At 43.0% G+C, this 17,357-nt stretch overlaps 2 protein-coding genes and 1 long non-coding RNA gene across 4 annotated transcripts; 2 read left to right on the top strand and 1 right to left on the bottom strand.

Annotated features, from left to right (window-relative positions):
• Positions 1–175: 175 nt before the first annotated feature.
• On the top strand, positions 176–9,565 carry LOC133945260 (chemokine-like factor). Its single transcript, XM_062382022.1, has 5 exons — positions 176–326; positions 762–826; positions 8,492–8,582; positions 8,698–8,793; positions 9,207–9,565. The coding sequence occupies exons 1-5, from the start codon at positions 237–239 to the stop codon at positions 9,315–9,317; spliced, it is 453 nt and encodes a 150-aa protein (XP_062238006.1). The 5' UTR covers positions 176–236; the 3' UTR covers positions 9,318–9,565.
• Positions 864–8,480, bottom strand: LOC133945419 (uncharacterized). Its single transcript, XR_009917208.1, has 2 exons — positions 7,867–8,480; positions 864–957 (listed from the first exon to the last, which is right to left on the bottom strand). It is a non-coding gene; the product is annotated as an uncharacterized LOC133945419 (long non-coding RNA).
• A 246-nt stretch (positions 9,566–9,811) lies between the features above and the next one.
• On the top strand, positions 9,812–17,069 carry cmtm3 (CKLF-like MARVEL transmembrane domain containing 3). Of its 2 annotated transcripts, XM_062382002.1 has the most exons (6): positions 9,812–10,045; positions 13,700–13,855; positions 13,968–14,063; positions 14,159–14,276; positions 14,807–14,875; positions 15,059–17,069. In XM_062382002.1, the coding sequence occupies exons 1-6, from the start codon at positions 9,926–9,928 to the stop codon at positions 15,085–15,087; spliced, it is 588 nt and encodes a 195-aa protein (XP_062237986.1). In that variant the 5' UTR covers positions 9,812–9,925; the 3' UTR covers positions 15,088–17,069. The 2 variants fall into 2 exon arrangements, with proteins under 2 accessions (XP_062237986.1, XP_062237993.1); XM_062382009.1 differs by lacking the exon at positions 14,807–14,875 and having other exon boundaries at positions 9,820–10,045.
• The last annotated feature ends 288 nt before the right edge of the window (positions 17,070–17,357 follow it).

The following is a 17,357-nucleotide window of genomic DNA, read 5'->3' as shown; positions in this document are numbered from 1 at the left end:
AACACATGACACATGATTTCACAATTAATGAGTTAACAGTAAGACATCTGATCATTTAGTGAATATGATATATAAATTTAATTCTCTGTATCTTACGTGAAAATCAGTAGTTACGTAGTCGTCTGTTACTTGGCAGCAGCCAATGTGAAACACCATATTTTTTACCAACAGTCATCTCCTTCAAAGGAAATGACTTGTTTCAGGAAACTGAGCGATTTGTCGTTTATTGCATCAACATGTCAGCGGATAACGGTCCGATCATCTCCATGGACGTGGACGCGGCTTTTCTCAAATCCAAGAGGGGAATCCTGAAAGCAGCAGAGTTGGTGAGATAGTCTTCATCATCATCTTCATCGTCGTGGTGGCTTTGAAACAGCTGAACTGTAGCGACCATGCCCTGGAAACAAACGTTAGCAAACTGGAACAGACGAGGGGCATGAGGAAATAACCAAGAGGAGTCACAAGTTTGCTGTGTAATTCAGTTACTAACAATTCTACTGGAACTAGTTTGTAATGACTCACGTGTGTTGTGAGAGCGTTTTAGAGGCTAAAGCAGAAACGGAATCGGCGGCTGTAGATTGAAAATGTGAAGAGGAAACTCAGGTAGAAGTTTGACCATTTCCTCTTTCTCTGCCAGAGCTGCAACATGTTGAGTGACAGACAACAACCAGTGACTCTCTACTCAGGATATCACAGTTGAAATTCATATCTCCTATCATTGAGCTGATCTGTTGCGTGTTGTGTCTCTTCTCCTGCTGTAGGTGACTCTGTTTGCGGCTTTTGTGTGTTTCACGGTCGCATCCGGACACAAGTACATCACAGCCACTGTAGCTCCTCTTACGACGACACAAGACACAGGTCGGTTCCTTTGAACGGGCGTTTATTGCGGTGGCATGTCTCCTCTCTCCCTCTCCATCTTATCAACACCATCACGCTTTACACGTTACGCCGTGAGAACTGAAAGTATGTAAAAACACAGTACAAAACATTTCCATACATATCGCAGCACATTATACACATATAGCGAACACAAAATGACGCTCAGTGTCGACATTAATATAAACATACCTCGTTGGCCGCTTGCCGTAAAAAGAGGTTTTGATGTGCATTACAAGTTTTATAGCTTTGGTGACAAAACGCGCACCGTGCACCTGCCGTTTGCAGTGTCACAGTGATCTTGGCCCCCGGGGCTACGAACAAAGCACATTAGTTCCGCCTCAAGAAGCGAATAATACAAATACTGCCTGTATCAGTTACATTTTAACCTTTTCATTCATGAACTTAAATACCGGCACTTACACTCCCACCAAATCACTCATCCACCTAAATGTGGGATTTTCCGGTACAACAAAATATAAGTGGAATAAACAAAAAAATGTTCTTAAGCATCATTGAAAGTGACCTTATGTGATTGAGCTGGCCTCAAGTAAGGTGACTACCTTGTGTATAGGCCTCTCAAGATGAACTGATCTAGTGAGTGGTTTGCCTTTGTCAAATGTAGTGTCGCTAACTAGAAGTTTCAGTTTCCGTACCATGCCATCTGCACTGGGATACACTTCCACAACTTTAGCAAGCTTCCATTCATTCCTTGGTGAGCCATCTTCTTGAAGGATCACAATGTCATCTATTTGCGAGTTCCTTGATATTTTTTGCCATTTCCGTCGTTGTTGGAGGTTCAGCAGGTATTCTCGCTTCCATCTTTGCCAAAACTCATTGGCTAAGAACTGCACCTTTCTCCACCTTTTGCACAGGTACAGGTCTTCCTTGCAAAACTGTCCTGGAGGTGGCAGAATGATTGAGGATTTCATGGTCAGTATGTGGTTTGGAGTGAGGGGCTCCGGACCAGTAGGATCATTAAGATGCTCAACACTTAGTGGCCTGCTATTGATTATAGCCATCGTTTCGTAAAGAAACGTTCTCAAAGTTGTGGTGTCGAGTCTGCTTGCGGCTTGGTCAAGCATAACCATCAAGATGCTTCGGACTGTCCGAATCTGACGCTCCCAGACCCCACCCATGTGGCTAGCTGATGGGACGTTCAGCACAAATTCACAGCCGAATGCTCGCTGACGTTCAGGATCTATTCCTTTGAGCAACTCAGAAAGGACTCTCCTAGCGCCCATGAAGTTTGTTCCCTGATCACATCTTATTTGGCGCACAGGTCCTCTGATAGCCATAACTGTTCGAAGTGCATTCATGAATGCGTCTGTTGTCAAGTCATCGAGTGTTTCTATGTGTACTGCTCTCGAACATAAGCAGGTAAACAGCAACCCATAGCGTTTTAATTCCTTTCTTCCTTCCTTTACGATAAAGGGGCCGAAACAGTCAAGACCACAGTAAGTAAAGGGGGGGGATTCTTCAGCCCTTTCTTGCGGCAGATCTGCCATTTGTTGCACCTCTGTAGATCTTCTGTATCTCCTACATTTTACACACTTATAAATGTGTGAGGAGACCACATTCCCACATCCCAAGACCCATATTCCATTTGCACGCAATTCGTTCATGGTCATGCCTCTTCCTTGATGGAATACTCGCTCATGATAATGTTTGATGAGGAGGGCTGACACATGAGATTTTCGTGGAAGAATTGCAGGATGTTTTATGTCGTGGTGTAAGGCTGATTTTGACAACCGTCCTCCCACCCTGAGAACATTGTTTTTGTCCAGGAAGGCATTCAACCTGTGCAACTTGTTGTGCTTGCTCCGAATGTCTCCTTTCTGGAACCTGATTCTTTGAATGTCGCCAGCAAAGGCTTCTTCTTGCGTCAGCTTGATAATGAAAACTTCCGCTTCTCTTCTTTCTTCGAGATTGGTTGTTTCATTAGTTCTTGGTTGAAGTCCTTTGAATTCTCTGACATATCTCTTGAGCCTGGCGATGGCTCTCACAGCTCTGTTCCAGTCAGAAAACTTAGTGAAGCGGTTTGCCATTGCATTCGCCTCCTCTGTCTTAGCTGCATGAGCATAGGCTTTGCGAAGCTCTGGGTCTGTCGTTTCTACTTCTACTTTCTCTTCTTCACATGGCGGAATTTGCTGCCAAAGGAAGTTGGGTCCTTTAAGCCAATTAGACTCCTTCAGCTGAACTGCACTCAACCCTCTGGAGGCATGGTCGGCTGGATTGCTTTCAGACCTGACATGTCGCCACTGTTCAGGGCTTGTGCTGGATCGTATGCGTTGGATTCTGTTGGCTACAAATGTGTGGAACCTCTTGGCGTCGTTGTTCACGTAGCCGAGGACCACCTGTGAGTCAGTCCAGTAATACTCTTGCAGGCCTTCAATCTCAAGTTCACCCTTGATGAGGTCTGCGTTGCGGACGGATGTCACAGCTGAAGATAACTCAAGTCTTGGAATGGTCGTTAGTTTGACAGGAGCTACTCTTGCCTTCCCAATGACAAGAGAGCAACTGATGTGTCCCAGTTCACTTATTGCTCGAAGATACGAGCATGCACCATAGCCTTGAAAACTTGCATCTGAAAAGCTGTGAAGCTCATATCTTATGACCTTCCCGAAGTTTGATGGGAGGTAGCTCCTTGGAATCTTCAGCGCTGCCAACTGAGGCAAATCTCTTAGCCATTCCTCCCATTGCGGAAGAATGTGTTCAGGGAGATCTTCATCCCAGCCTACTTTGTCTTTGCATAGCGCCTGAAGAATCTGTTTGCCGACTAGGATGAAGGGGGCCACAAACCCTAATGGATCATAGATGGAGGCAACAGTTGAAAGAACACCTCTCCTTGTCAGTGGATTTTCCTTAACCACAACTCTAAACTGGAAATAATCCGCTTCGACGCACCACTGAACTCCGAGTGCTCGTTCTATATATGGTTCTCCAAGAGCCATGTCTTGATCCTTGGTTTGCGCACGTTCCTCAAGTGGTATTGCTTCCACTACTTCCTTGTCATTGGACACAAATTTATGCAGCCGTAGGTTTCCTGTTCTGCATAAAGCTCTTGACTCTTCCACCAGATGTATGGCTTCCGCCGCTGACTCTACACCTGTTAAGCCATCGTCAACGTAAAAGCTTCTCTGTATGAACTTGATGGACTCTTCGCTGAACTTTCCATGACCCTGCGATGCCAGATGTTTGAGGCCAAAGTTGGAGCAGCCAGGGGATGAGGCTGCCCCAAACAGGTGTACTCTCATCCTGTACACTGAGGGTTTTGTGTCAAGATTGCCTTTATCCCACCAGAGGAATCTGAGGTAGTCTTGATGTTCCTTTGCAACGTGAAATTGGTGAAACATTCTCTCGACATCACACATTATGGCTATTGGACCCTTTCTGAATCGACAAAGCACTCCAACTAAGGTGTTAGTCAAGTCTGGTCCAGTCAAGAGATGGTCATTTAGAGAGGTTTCCTGAAACCGTGCAGAACAGTCGAAAACCACACGGATCTTCCCGGGTTTGTGGGGGTGGTAGACACCGTGATGCGGGATATACCATGCTGGTTGGTCATTGAGTTCGGACTGTGGAACTTTCTCAGCATCTCCTCGTTCGATTATGTCGTTCATGAACTGGACATAATCCTTGCAATACTGCTCGTTTTTCCTTAGTCGTCGCTCTAATGACATGAGCCTGTGAACTGCACACTGTTTGTTGTCTGGAAGATTGGGCTTGTCTGTTTTGAAAGGAAGTGGGAGTTCATAGTGACCATTTTCCTTCTGCTTTACACCTTCTTTCACTTTTGACAAGAAGAGGAGGTCTTCCTGCGAGATTGGATTACCATCTGTGGTACGCTCTGTGAAATCAGATTCGAGAGCTTTGATAATGTCTGTTGGATTGATCTCTTTAACATGTGTTCTGCACACAAAGTGCACCTCCCTCTTTAGCCTAGCAGACGGCTGTGCATCAGGGGTCACTTGCCGTACCATCATTTTGTGACTGGTTCCTATTGAATCACCGTGGTCACTTGCTTGATTGGAGCAGCCAACAATGCTCCAGCCCAGGTCTGTTAACTGTCCGTATGGCTGATTCTCTTTTCCAGACAGAATCTCTCTTGGGAGAAGGGCTTGGTGACAGTTATAGCCAATCAAGAGGCCAACTTCGCAATCCAATGGTGGTGGAATTTTGTCTACCAATTGCTCCAGATGAGTCCATTTATGAGCAGTTTCAGAAGTTGGAATGTGTGACCTGTCTGCTGGAATGAACTCTCGTGTGAAAAGAGGTGGCAATGAAATCCTCTTCTCCGAATCATATCCTCTCACTTGTAGATGTGTTAGTTTCTGACAAGCTATGACTGCTGACCTTGTAGACATTGTGGATAGCTTCAGACTTACATTCTCTTTGGTTGTGTTGAGGTTTTGGGCAACTTCATCCAGAATGAAAGTTGTGTCGCTCTGTGTGTCTAAGAGTGCATAGACAAGGACTTCATGATTCGGCTGTTTTGTGGATGAGACCCAGACCGGTACAATTGAGGATGTCTGTGTACTCGAACCGTCTTGTAGGATTCTGTTAGTAGTTGCTGTTGCAGCTATTTCTTTGGTGTCCACCTTTGGAGTCATTGACCATTGATGATCCTTGAATTTGTCATCATGTAAACATGTTGGGTGTCCTTTCTGACACCGTTCACATATGCTCTTGTTGTCACACTTTCTTGAAATATGACCACTTCCTAAACATCCAAAGCAAAGCTTCTCTACTTGCACAAACTTGTTACGCTCTTGAACTGTCTTTTCACCAAACTTTCTGCACTTGGCGAGTACATGTCCTTTCCTTTTGCAGAATACACATTCTGAGATGCTGCTTTCTGTTGTGTTTGTGGACAGTGTCTTTGCTTGAATGGTTTGGCTTCTTGGATGCTTTGGTTTTTCACCTTCCACACTCTTGAGCGCTTGTATTGAAGATATGGGATCACAAGCAAGATCTGCTTCCTTTGACAGGAAGTTTACCAATACTTTGAATGGAGGGTACTCAGCATTTGCTTGTCTGTATTCCATTGCCTTGCGGTTCCAACTGGATGCCAGCCAATCTGGCAATTTAAGGAGAATTTTTTGACTCTCGTTGCAGTCATTGAGAACTTCCAATGTCTTGACATGGGGCATTGCGGCTTGACAGCTCTCGAGGAAGTCTGCAAATTCTCTTAGCTCGAAACCTTCTTTAGAGCTTATTTTTGGCCATGCACTTAGCTTGTCTCTGTAGGACTTCCCAATAATGAATGGGTCTCCAAAACGTTTATCCAACAGTTGCCAGGCTGAGTCGTATGCTACTTCAGTGCCCAGTAGGAAGAATCCTTCAACAGCTTTCTTCGCAGCACCACCCAAGTACTTTCTTAGGTAGTACAGTTTTTCGTTCTTTGGGATGTTTTTCCTGTTTATCAATGTTTCAAAGGAGAGTTTCCAGTCCTTGTATTTCAAGGGATCTCCAATGAATAATGCAGGCTCTGGTGTTGGAAGACGATTGGCACTTATAGCTTCTGCTAGCATGTTGACCAAGTCTGAGCTGTTCTGCGCTTGAGGCATGGGCATTGAAGTAGGTGGAGCTTGAGGAATGAATGGGGGGTTTGGGGCATAAGTGTGAAGACCTTGAGTTTTTCCTAATCGTAATGCTTCATTTAGGGAGTTGCTTGCTTCAGACCTTTCTTCAATTTGTTCATAGACCTTCACTCTTGCTCTAGCAGCGTTAAACTTCTTAACTTCTTCTAACCTTTCGATTCTTTTACGCCTGTCTTGCATTGCTTGTTGTGTGGCTAGATTCTCAGTTTCTAGCCTCCGAAGCTCTGTTGTTTCCCTTTCTTGTTCCTCCAAAACCGCCAAAACTTCCCGGGATGCAGCAGCTTCAGCTGCAGCCTCATACCTTTTTACTGAGCAGACACTGGTGTAGTTGGAGCCACGTTTCGATCTTTGAGATAGTGGTCTTGATAAGGAGCCTGTTGAGTCGAGTACAGATCCAACATCAGGCCAGGGTTCTTCTTCCTCTGCTGTATGCCCTTTAAGCTGCCTTTCTGCCTTTTCAATCATAAATCCTGAAAGCGATACGCACGTGTCAACTCTGCGCCGCAGGTCTGGCTCAGGAGTTTGTATTTCCCGCAACTCTTCATAAATGTTCTTTACCTTTGTGCATGTGCTTTGTATGTTATCAATAAGCTCACCCAATTCATCCTTGGATGCCTCATCAGTCAATATATCCTTGCCTATTCTTGCCTGACACCTCCACCTCTCATAGATTACTCTATATCGACGTTGGATACCCTTTAGCCTTTCCTCTTGAAGTTCTCTACCCTTTTCTGTTAAGGTTCTTGTTCTTTCGCTTCTTCGTAGGCTTTTCTCCTCTTCTGGGAAGTCAGGGTCTGTAGCTTCATGTTGAGCAGGTGATTCGGCATTCTTGTGGCAGGTCTCTGAACTTTTGTAAGACATTTTGAGATGACTTGAATGGCTATGGGATGTGTGTAGCTATTGAGCTTCAAATGGATTAGATTAGGCTATGTATAAATGTAAGCTACAGAAGGCTTTCAGTAAAGTAGCCATGCAGGTCTGAATATGGACTTTCATATTGCATTAAATAAAATAGTATTTTCACTTCACTCAAATTTAAAAGCAAAACAAATACCTTTGTAAAAATGCAACAAAAATCTCAAATATACTTGTACTTCACACAAGAAAAGGTTTTCACATTAGTGGACTGGCCCTTTAAATTTCACTTCAGTCACCCTTTAAACACTGCTATTTTCATAAATCAAAATTTACAAGTATTACTTTCCCATTCACTTAGCACTTATACAATAAGCTGCTTAAGAGGAGTAACACACATCAACACACATTATGTACAGAACTGAGTCCTTTTTAAGTTAGTTGAGCCACTTCTCACACCGCTTTCACTTGAAGGTGATGGTGGAGCACTTCTTGGCTTTGCCTTGAAACTTGCGCATGTGACACAGTTTACCTTCCATATATTGCCGCCGCTATGGCGACAGTGATTGAAGTGCGTTGCTTTTCCGCTCTGCTGCGATGCCGAGTGATCCCGTCACGTCGTCACACAGCTGCGGTCTCGTCGTCTCGCCTACCCGCGCCGAGCAGTCGAGTTCTCACTGTAGCTCCTCTTACGACGACACAAGACACAGGTCGGTTCCTTTGAACGGGCGTTTATTGCGGTGGCATGTCTCCTCTCTCCCTCTCCATCTTATCAACACCATCACGCTTTACACGTTACGCCGTGAGAACTGAAAGTATGTAAAAACACAGTACAAAACATTTCCATACATATCGCAGCACATTATACACATATAGCGAACACAAAATGACGCTCAGTGTCGACATTAATATAAACATACCTCGTTGGCCGCTTGCCGTAAAAAGAGGTTTTGATGTGCATTACAAGTTTTATAGCTTTGGTGACAAAACGCGCACCGTGCACCTGCCGTTTGCAGTGTCACAGTGATCTTGGCCCCCGGGGCTACGAACAAAGCACATTAGTTCCGCCTCAAGAAGCGAATAATACAAATACTGCCTGTATCAGTTACATTTTAACCTTTTCATTCATGAACTTAAATACCGGCACTTACAGCCACGGTGCTGGAGCTCCTCATCACGTCACTGCTGCTGTCCTTGTACCTGTTCAAACTCAACAAGAGGCTGACCTTCTTCTTTTGGCCTTTAGTTGTGAGTCCTGCTCTGCGGCACACTATTGTCATGAAGTATTCCTGGACCTGGTGAGAGGAGAACAAGCCGCTCTACATGTTGCATTGTCCCAAGTTGTTCTCTTATTTCTCCTCAGGACGTTTGCAATTCGGTCTTTGCAGTCGTCTACTTTCTGGTCTTGAGCCTGTTGGCTATGACCACACACACCGTCACAGGCACGCTGGTTGGAGGGGTGAGATATACGTTCTTTAACATTTATTTAATACATATGATCTCATTCTTGGTTGTTTAATTCATGAGGATGTCAGTTTCCCTGAATGTTTTGTTATCTAAATTCAATCATTGCACCACTGCAGAGGATGTGACTCAATCTTGAGCCTATTTTCTGCAGATTTAACAAAATCATAAAGTTTTCTTGCCTCAACTCTAATTCTTAAGCAGTTTTATACAGAGTTGGTTTGTAATGTACAAGTGTGTCCAAACTTCAGGAGAATTCCATAACCTGGAAGACTCAGTATCCTCATTAACGTCCAAAGATTTACTTGCTCACTTACAGTTGAGTCTCTAACGTGAGAGATAAACGTGCACTGAACTCCTGATGTGTTGTATTATATTATTAACTTTTCAAATCTGCTCTGTTTGCAGATATTCGCCCTCGTGTTGGCTGCTCTGCTCAGTGCAGACGGCTACATTCTCCTCAGGAACATCACATTCAACCAGCCAAGAGGTCAAAGCCAGAGTCCAGACAATCAATGAGGGAATCCATCACATCAAATCAATGCAGCGGATCATGTATTTGTACTTTAAATATATGTTAAACGTTTAACACCACCAGGTACTGCTACTTATGAGTATTGGAATGTACTGTGATGCTGTTCTGCAGGCTACGATAATACGTTTTGAAGGTTTACTTTAGAGTTTGCAGCATATTTCAGATTCTTGCTGTAAGTATTGAGCATTAAGTGATTTCATATATTAATAAACAAATATAAAGCTGTGACTCATTCAAACCATCGTCTACATTTATTTCCTCTTTAACGTGTCCACTAAGTTATTGTGTATATGTGTGTGTGTGTGGGGGGGGGGGGGGGGGGGCATCTCATTTCACATCTGGAGAAAGCAGATGTTGCTCTTTTTGGGAGCTCGCTTCCGCGCTGTCATTGTTTCCGTTTCCGACCCCGAGCTGCCTCCGCACAGGCTCTCTCTCTCTCTCTCTCGCTCTCTCTCTCTCTCTCTCTCTCTCTCTCTCTCTCTCTCTCTCTCTTCTCCTCCTCCTCCTCCTCCAGTTGTTACACTGAGCCCGTTATATACGCGCAGTTTGAGGAGAGTGAACTTTGGGGAGAGTTGCATCGCCTTGAGGAACTATGGGGGACATCGAGGCTCCCGACTCTCGGCCGCCGCCGCCCCAGAACGCCCTGCTCTCGGTTCTGCCGAGTAAGGAGTTCGCCTCCTCCAAGAAAGGAATGCTGCTCCTCGCTGAAGTGGTAAGAAACTGACTAGGGGCGGGGGGGGGGATCTCCTCTGCCACACACGAGGAGCAGGAGCTGTAACTGTGCCAGAGTTTCGCCCTGTGCGCACTGGAGCCTTTGCGCGCTGCGTTTTGGGCACTTTTAAAGATTTGTGCAGCTTTGGCAGCCAAGTGCACATTTAGAAACAACTAGAAGAGACTGTGTCACTTTGGATATAGGTCAGTCTGGTTTCCGTCACACGGTTTCCATTAGTAGAGGGAGGAGCAGGGAGATCTTACAGCAAACTTGGGATAAACGTGTGTGGAAACATCTGGATTATGGACAGCGCGCGAAGACTACTCCATCAGCAGCCTTTTCACTGTCAGTGATGTTGTGTCACTTTGTGCACATTCGATCTAAACTTGTTTTATCAGCAGTCCAAGTGGATTCCAACAAAGCAGGAACTGAGGGACTGTGTGATGCATCATGTGTCACTGACAGGAAAAGGCTCTGCTGCTGGCAGAAGCATGAACCCTCACATCTGGGTCATGTGACGTTCAGCCCATAAGAGCAGTTATCTCCCCCACAGTCACATCCTTCAGCCTGTTGCCATAACATGAGGCCGAGAGTACAGTGCCCACTGTGTGTGAATGCACAACTCTGCAGCCCCCTACACACACACACCCACACACACACACTATACAACGTCTTTACTGCCTCTTCACAGTGATTGTGATCATCACCCCTAGGCTTAAATTCTTCTGGTTCAGGAGGAAGAGACTTGAAGCTTCAGATCTGTGATATATGATGCACGGTTTAAATATCAATCTATAGGACTATAAGTGTAATATGTGAGGAAATGAGCCTTTGTGTGTATTTGGTGGAGCTCCTATCCCGTTAAAACTGTAGAAACTGGGTCAAGATGTTTTTTTCCACACAAACAATGACAAAGTTTGAAATGAACACAAACGTTTGTAAGGTCCTGATCATCGAGACGAGATGTGTTTGTGTCTTATCGCCTCTGCTTGAAAATCTCAAACGTTTTCTGTTTTTCCTCTGGTGGCATCTGGCTTTGCAGATTGTTTGGTTTAAATTCCTCTTGCTGGTTTTGATATTTCCATCTCTGAGGGGACGGCACTGCTTCTTTCCAGTAACTCGATATGCTTGAATAAATGTTTGACTGGAATGAAAAGTTTGAATATATAAAAACAAAAATGAATATATCTAGTAAAAGTTTGAATTTATAGAATGAGTGTTTAAAGACATGGGTTGATTAAACCTTAGGAATGAAAGAATGAAAGGAAAAGATTGAAAGAAATTAGAGAGAAGAATATTTTATTGAATCTTGCGAATCCAAACCGGCTCGAGGCCCCACAGTCTGTCACTGTGACACTCTAAATATAGTTTGAAAAAATAAATGAAGAAGCTTTTTTTAGGGATGAAAAATCTAATTAAAATCCAGTATAGCCTTACTGTAGTCCTGGTTCCTGAATTGCAAAATCAATGGTCTAGATTTAAATGTTTGATAAACTCACACTGTGTACAGTATAATATCATTAAGTGTAGTGGTACGTCTCACAGTTTAGTTGTGTTTCTGTTGCACCTCCTCAAGGCCGAGTTAGACCAGTCCCTGAAGGGCAGCAGAGAGAAAACAGCTCGGGGCTTCACCCGCCTGCAGAGTGTCAATCAGACACGCATCCTGCTGAGCGTGCACTATTCTACAGAGTGTCAGACCGATGTGTACTTCTCTTTAGAAGTCTCCGTCAGCAGCGAGCTCAAGAAGGAAAGTGCACATTTTTGTAGCGTTTTGAAATGTTTCCAAAACACAGGCGAGCGTTTGATGAAGGGCACGTGTTGTGGTAAATGTGTGAAAAGTGTGTCATTTCCTCCTCCTCCTCTTCCTCCTCATGTGGTATAAACTGAAAGGATGATTAGAGTTCTTTCCTCAGGTTGTAATGTGTTTCTGGCCTCGGGGAGCTGTGATGTTTTTGAGTTTATAACTCTTCAAACTGCTCATCTAATTTTTTACAGGCGGTAAAATGCTGCTTTCCTCCCGATCCTATTACAAAAGGATCAGACGTCTTAATGTCAGAGTTTTTAATGATAACACAAAGTTGTTGAAATGATATGTTGATTAAATGTGCAACTATCTGACAGACTCGTCTGTTACAAGTCCGGCGATTCATCCTATGAATCAGGTATCGTGAAAAAAGCCAAACAGGTTCTGGTGTGTTTTCGTGGCTTTATGTCGTTCTGTCAGCCGATGAGGTCGGGCTGTTTATTTAGACAAGATGACGTAAAGACGATTATCCAGATTAGCATGAAGCTTGGTGGGAGGATGTGGTGTAGATCAGGGAAGTGGCCTTTCAATTTCGGTCTAGATCCACATTAGGGGGCAGAACCGTGAATATTCTTTTTCAATTTCTTTAGCATTGACAGAAAGGCGTTTTTCAACATTTTGGTTTTCATTTTGATGCGCATCCAGAAAAAAATCCAGATCTATTGAATTGAAGGCCTAACAGTCCCCTCATGAAACCTCAATGAAATACGCCCAATCTGGAAAAGCTTAAAGAAGGGAAAATAATTCCTGGATCTCTCTCCTGATCCGGATCTGCATTCAAATGCAATAGGTGGTTTTTCTGAACCCAAATCACATCCTTCTATAAGTCTTGTGGAAATCCGTCTGTGCCCTACACTGTCTACACAACAAACACACAAACAAACAAACAAACAAGGGAGAAAACACACTCTCCTTGGTGGAGGAAATTAAACATATTTGGATATTAGGCTGTTCACAACAAGACATTTGTTTCCAGCTAAGTGATTTAATTTACCAAGTTGGTCATAAAATAATCAGAAGGAATCAGCAGTTAAAATAATAATTGTTCTCGCAGCATTAACAAAGTTCAAATGTGTGATACCATGGAACTGTGGAGTATGAACATGAAGGATGATGTCCTCTGCTGCCCCCCCCCCCCCCCCCCCCCACACTGATGTGTCGTGTTTCACTGCTGCACGGCGATCCTCCCGACATCCCACAGATTATTCTTCAGAAGCAAACATTCACCAGGATTTCCCCCAGAACCCTCAGAGAAAAAATCCCACTTCGCCATCTTGACTCTTTTTCCTTGAAGTGCAGCAGCAGCAGCAGCAGCAGCAGCAGTTCTGGTCGAGTCAGGGGGAGTTCCTGGCCTCAGGCTGCTGTGGGATCACTGACTGAGACAAAGACAAGATGGCCGGGCCTGTTAGAGATTACAGTGTCTGGACTTGCTTTCATTTGGCACCGACGTGGTGCGTCCACCTCCTCCAATGCAGAGCTTCAAACACAAGCTCGGCTTTACTGCTTAACTGCACATCCAGCACGGGTTTAAACATCAGTGTGTGTGTGTTTGTGGGTTCGGTGTAAAAGCCTCCTGTTAATAGACATTGTCTTTTAACAGATGTATCTGCTTACAGGAAGTGGCCCCGGAGCTGTGATGCACACCGGCTCACAGCTTCGGTGCAGTGTAACACCTTGAAGGGAAAAGATTCCATTTTATTCATTGTTCAGATAAAGAATGCAAATGTGCCCTCGAGCATCTTACTGAGAAATGAATAAACACACACATTTTACCCTGAAAAAAGAGAGATTCTGCCTTTTCTTTTTTTCAACTTGTCTTGAGCTCTCTCTGTTTGATATTTGGTTTTCAGGCTCTCTCCTTCATCTCGTTCGTGTGTTTCGCGGCGTCCGAGGCGGCGGCCTTCGTCACCGTGCCGCTGCTGGAGTTCCTGGCCGCTCTCTTCTTGTTGTTTGCCTACTCCACCAAATTCAACGAGAGGTTCAAGGGCTTCCTCTGGCCTCTGATGGTGAGATCACACATTTGAAATATGAAATACAAAGCTTTCTAAATGGATAAACCCCATGAATATCCTCAAGTACTGAAAGAAGAAAATAAGTTTGAGTTCCTTTCTCTCACAGGATTTCATGAGATGTGTCACCGCCTCTGTCATCTTCTTCATCGTCTCAATAATGGCGGTCTCCAAATATGTGGACGGGTCCTCGAAGGCAGCAGGGGTAAAGTCAACATCTCTTATTTATTACTCAGTAAACCGATGTCCAACAACTTCACCTCCTCTGACTCTTCGTTTCATATCTCCCTCTCTTCTCAGGTGTTTGGGTTCATCGCCACCATCGTGTTCGCTTTAGATTTTTACCTCATCTTCAATGAGCTCGCTACTTTCTTAAAGCAGGGGGGGGAGACCACAGAGGAGCCGTCAAGGCAGCAAGGTAAGAGCCCAAATAGGAATCTATATGAGGACATCTATACTGAATATAGACACATTTGTGATTTGATATATATCTTATTCTTATATCTTAAAGTAAATGTTCTAATATGTCACAGAAATAGTTTTCTATGTCTGATAATTCAGTATATACGCATACATGTATTAATATATATCTAAAAATACATAGAGATATATAAATAGTTATATTCTGTTTGAATATTCTGTGCTACATAATGCACACCCATGTTCACATCAATATAAAATATTTACTTTAGATATCCTTTATTTATATTATAAAGAAATATGGATATACATACATAGCCCCGTTTGTTTTGGTAAGAATAGAACAGAAAACATGTTTTATTTTATTGTATTGGTTTATTTAACAAAATGAAGGTGTGACCTCTCATAAATATAAAGAATATACACAAGGAGTGAATTGAATCATTGCCAATCATTTAATGATATTTGTTTAATGTAATAAAAGCAGTTTGCAGTGACCTCATAATCAAAACTTTTTGATACCACTAGGGGGCAGTGAATATGAACCAACCCTTTACACAGCAAAGTTAACTGCACCACTTCAGGGAAATAAAACGTGTAAGTGTTTTCTTCAACACTATAACTCAGTTAGTTTCCACATGTCCGAGTGATATCTTCACTTTGTCACCTTCTCTCCTTGAAGTCAGCACACTTTCCAGTGTCTCTCTCATGTGAGCGCCCGGCGAACAGGAAGCACACAAGGACAACTGACACACGTGTTTTGTCACTTTTATTTTCCAGATGAGTTTTCAGACTCTGACTCCGACTGAGACCTGGAGGGATCTTCACCAGCGGATACTCTTACAACAAGTCAACCTGTGCAGTAGAAATGTCCGCTGCTGTGCTGAAATCTGTCTCGTGGAGCCTTGAGGTTATGTTATTAGTGGGGGTGCAGTAGAAATCCCATCTACACACAGACTGTGTCCTGGTTCCTCTCATCTGGGATTCACTGATCGGTCCTCGTGGGTCAAACGTGTTTAAAGGGGAGGAACAGGATCCTGTACGTTGTTCTGTTTAGTTCATAATTCACTGCTAATTAGAAGTAATTTGAAAAACAGTCATTTTCTGTGTCTCCGTCGATTTTGGTAAAATATGAAATGTCTTTATCGACCTGATTCTTCAGTTACCATAAAGCTGTGAACTTGTTTGGTGTCATTATACTGAATTGTTAGAAGCTGTGGTTGTATCCACGTGTGAGGTCATTCAGTCTAGACCGGAAATTGTGACTGATATTGACCTTCGAGTCTGTAGTGTGACCTTGATTACACACATCTTTAACACTAAATTAATGTCCTTAGTGAATTATTGTTTATGAATGGCATCTTAAGTAAGAAAGGAGGCCTACACTCACCTGTCAGTTTATTAGGTACACCCCACTAAAGCTAGGGAAAGTGTTTCTGCTATTCTGTCGGCATTTATATCTACAAGGGTCGGCTAAATAATGGTAACAGCACTCGAATTACAACGTCCAAAAGATCTAACAGTTCAATCAACTCGAATACAGTTTGACACACTTACAAATAGACTCATTGTCCTGTGGTTAAATGCTAACCAGTGCAGTTTCAGTCAAACAGGTGCATGCATGTGGCCAACCTGAAAACATAATGGTTCCACCCGTGCATCCACCGGCTGTCGCTGGCACGGAGGCACTTTGAATTTGTCGGTTGTATCAGCGTGCATTAGTTCTAGCTTGGTGTACCTAATAAATTGTCGGTAAGAAGGGTGTACTCAGCATTTACAGATTACTATAAGAAATTGTACAGAATATAGACAGGCTAGTGGGTGGCAGGTTGGCTGGTTTCAACCTCTGTCCAGTCGTCTCAGATCGACAGGAGTGATTTGTTCAGAATTTCAGAATAATTTTTCTATTCCTTTTAAATTTGACTTTTGAATGAACAGAGTTCCTGTTCCCTCTGCGGGTCACTGCATTGCAAATCTATTCAGTGAACACAAAGTTGGAGAGCCTTTTCAGCTTGTCTGCTGTATGTGTGTTAATAATGCATTGGAGCCCCTTAATGCAGTATTATTTTCTTTAATGCTAAATGTCAAATATGTGAATCGTTATTTCCAGTTTCTGCTTGTTTGTCTGATTCTTCAGTTCCTCCACTGCCACTATTGAGAAATCAGATGCACTAGAAATGCCACAGCGACTGTTTATGTAAAACACATCTCCATTAAATGAGTGTTGTAAAACAGAAATGAAAGAAGTTTGATTTAAAATTGCCGTCAGTGACCTCTCCTTTCCATTTGGGATTTAAACTGATGTGGGAAAGTTGAGCTTCGATAGTGATTGTTCACCATTGTGCCTTATATGGGAGAGTTTGGTTTGTTGGGAAAGTAAAACTGGTTCCATTTATATTAAAATTCTGCTTTAATGGTGTCCTGGAAGAAATATACAGAATTTTACATGAATGATTTTGGTCTAAAATGAAAAAAATAAACCAAAATCCACGCCATATGCAAAAGAACCAGACCAGAACTGATGCTAAACAGTGTTTGATGTTATTCACGGTGTTATCACTGTCCTGTAAAAAAAAAAAAATCCTTCACCTTATCACAACAAAACTTGTGTGTACACAATTGAGTTATTATCTCACTGTGTAGACACAGTTTCAACACAGGGTCATTTTCGGGCACCTTGCTGAACAATTGTCGGTGAAATATAAAGTGTGTGTTTTTTTTTACTATTATGCTCTTTTGTCTTTTGTGAAAAAAAATTCTGAATAAAAACTGAGCATTTTTCAACAAGGTCCATATCACTTTATTTATTGATCACTATAAACTGAAGTGAAGTGTTTTTAATTACAAAGACACAGCTGAGTACGGCTCTGTGCTGTACAGGAGAGACTGTGTTGGATTTATTAACATTTATTAAAAGGGAAGAAAATGAGCATCTCACTTTTAATTTCATTCAAACATTCATTCGTTTACACCTGATGTGTGTAAACTGTTTATATCACAACCTGGAAACAAAACGTTTCTTTCTCCATAAATACAAATTCTCATAACATACATTGGCATTGGCTGGTACATTAAGAAG

The sequence above is a fragment of the Platichthys flesus genome, chromosome 1 (genome assembly GCF_949316205.1).
Source record: "Platichthys flesus chromosome 1, fPlaFle2.1, whole genome shotgun sequence".
Taxonomy (NCBI): domain Eukaryota; kingdom Metazoa; phylum Chordata; class Actinopteri; order Pleuronectiformes; family Pleuronectidae; genus Platichthys; species Platichthys flesus.
The sequence above is the reverse complement of the archived record's forward strand: the minus strand, read 5'-3'. Positions and strand labels throughout refer to the sequence as shown.

Coding starts and splice junctions, on each gene's coding strand:
- LOC133945260 (XM_062382022.1), top strand. CDS start 237: ATGTCAGCGGATAACGGTCCGATCATCTCCATGGACGTGGACGCGGCT. Junction 8,583..8,697: donor TCTTCTTTTGGCCTTTAGTT/GTGAGTCCTGCT, acceptor ATTTCTCCTCAG/GACGTTTGCAATTCGGTCTT. Junction 8,794..9,206: donor CAGGCACGCTGGTTGGAGGG/GTGAGATATACG, acceptor CTCTGTTTGCAG/ATATTCGCCCTCGTGTTGGC.
- cmtm3 (XM_062382002.1), top strand. CDS start 9,926: ATGGGGGACATCGAGGCTCCCGACTCTCGGCCGCCGCCGCCCCAGAAC. Junction 14,277..14,806: donor GGAGCCGTCAAGGCAGCAAG/GTAAGAGCCCAA, acceptor TGATACCACTAG/GGGGCAGTGAATATGAACCA. Junction 14,876..15,058: donor ACTTCAGGGAAATAAAACGT/GTAAGTGTTTTC, acceptor TTTATTTTCCAG/ATGAGTTTTCAGACTCTGAC.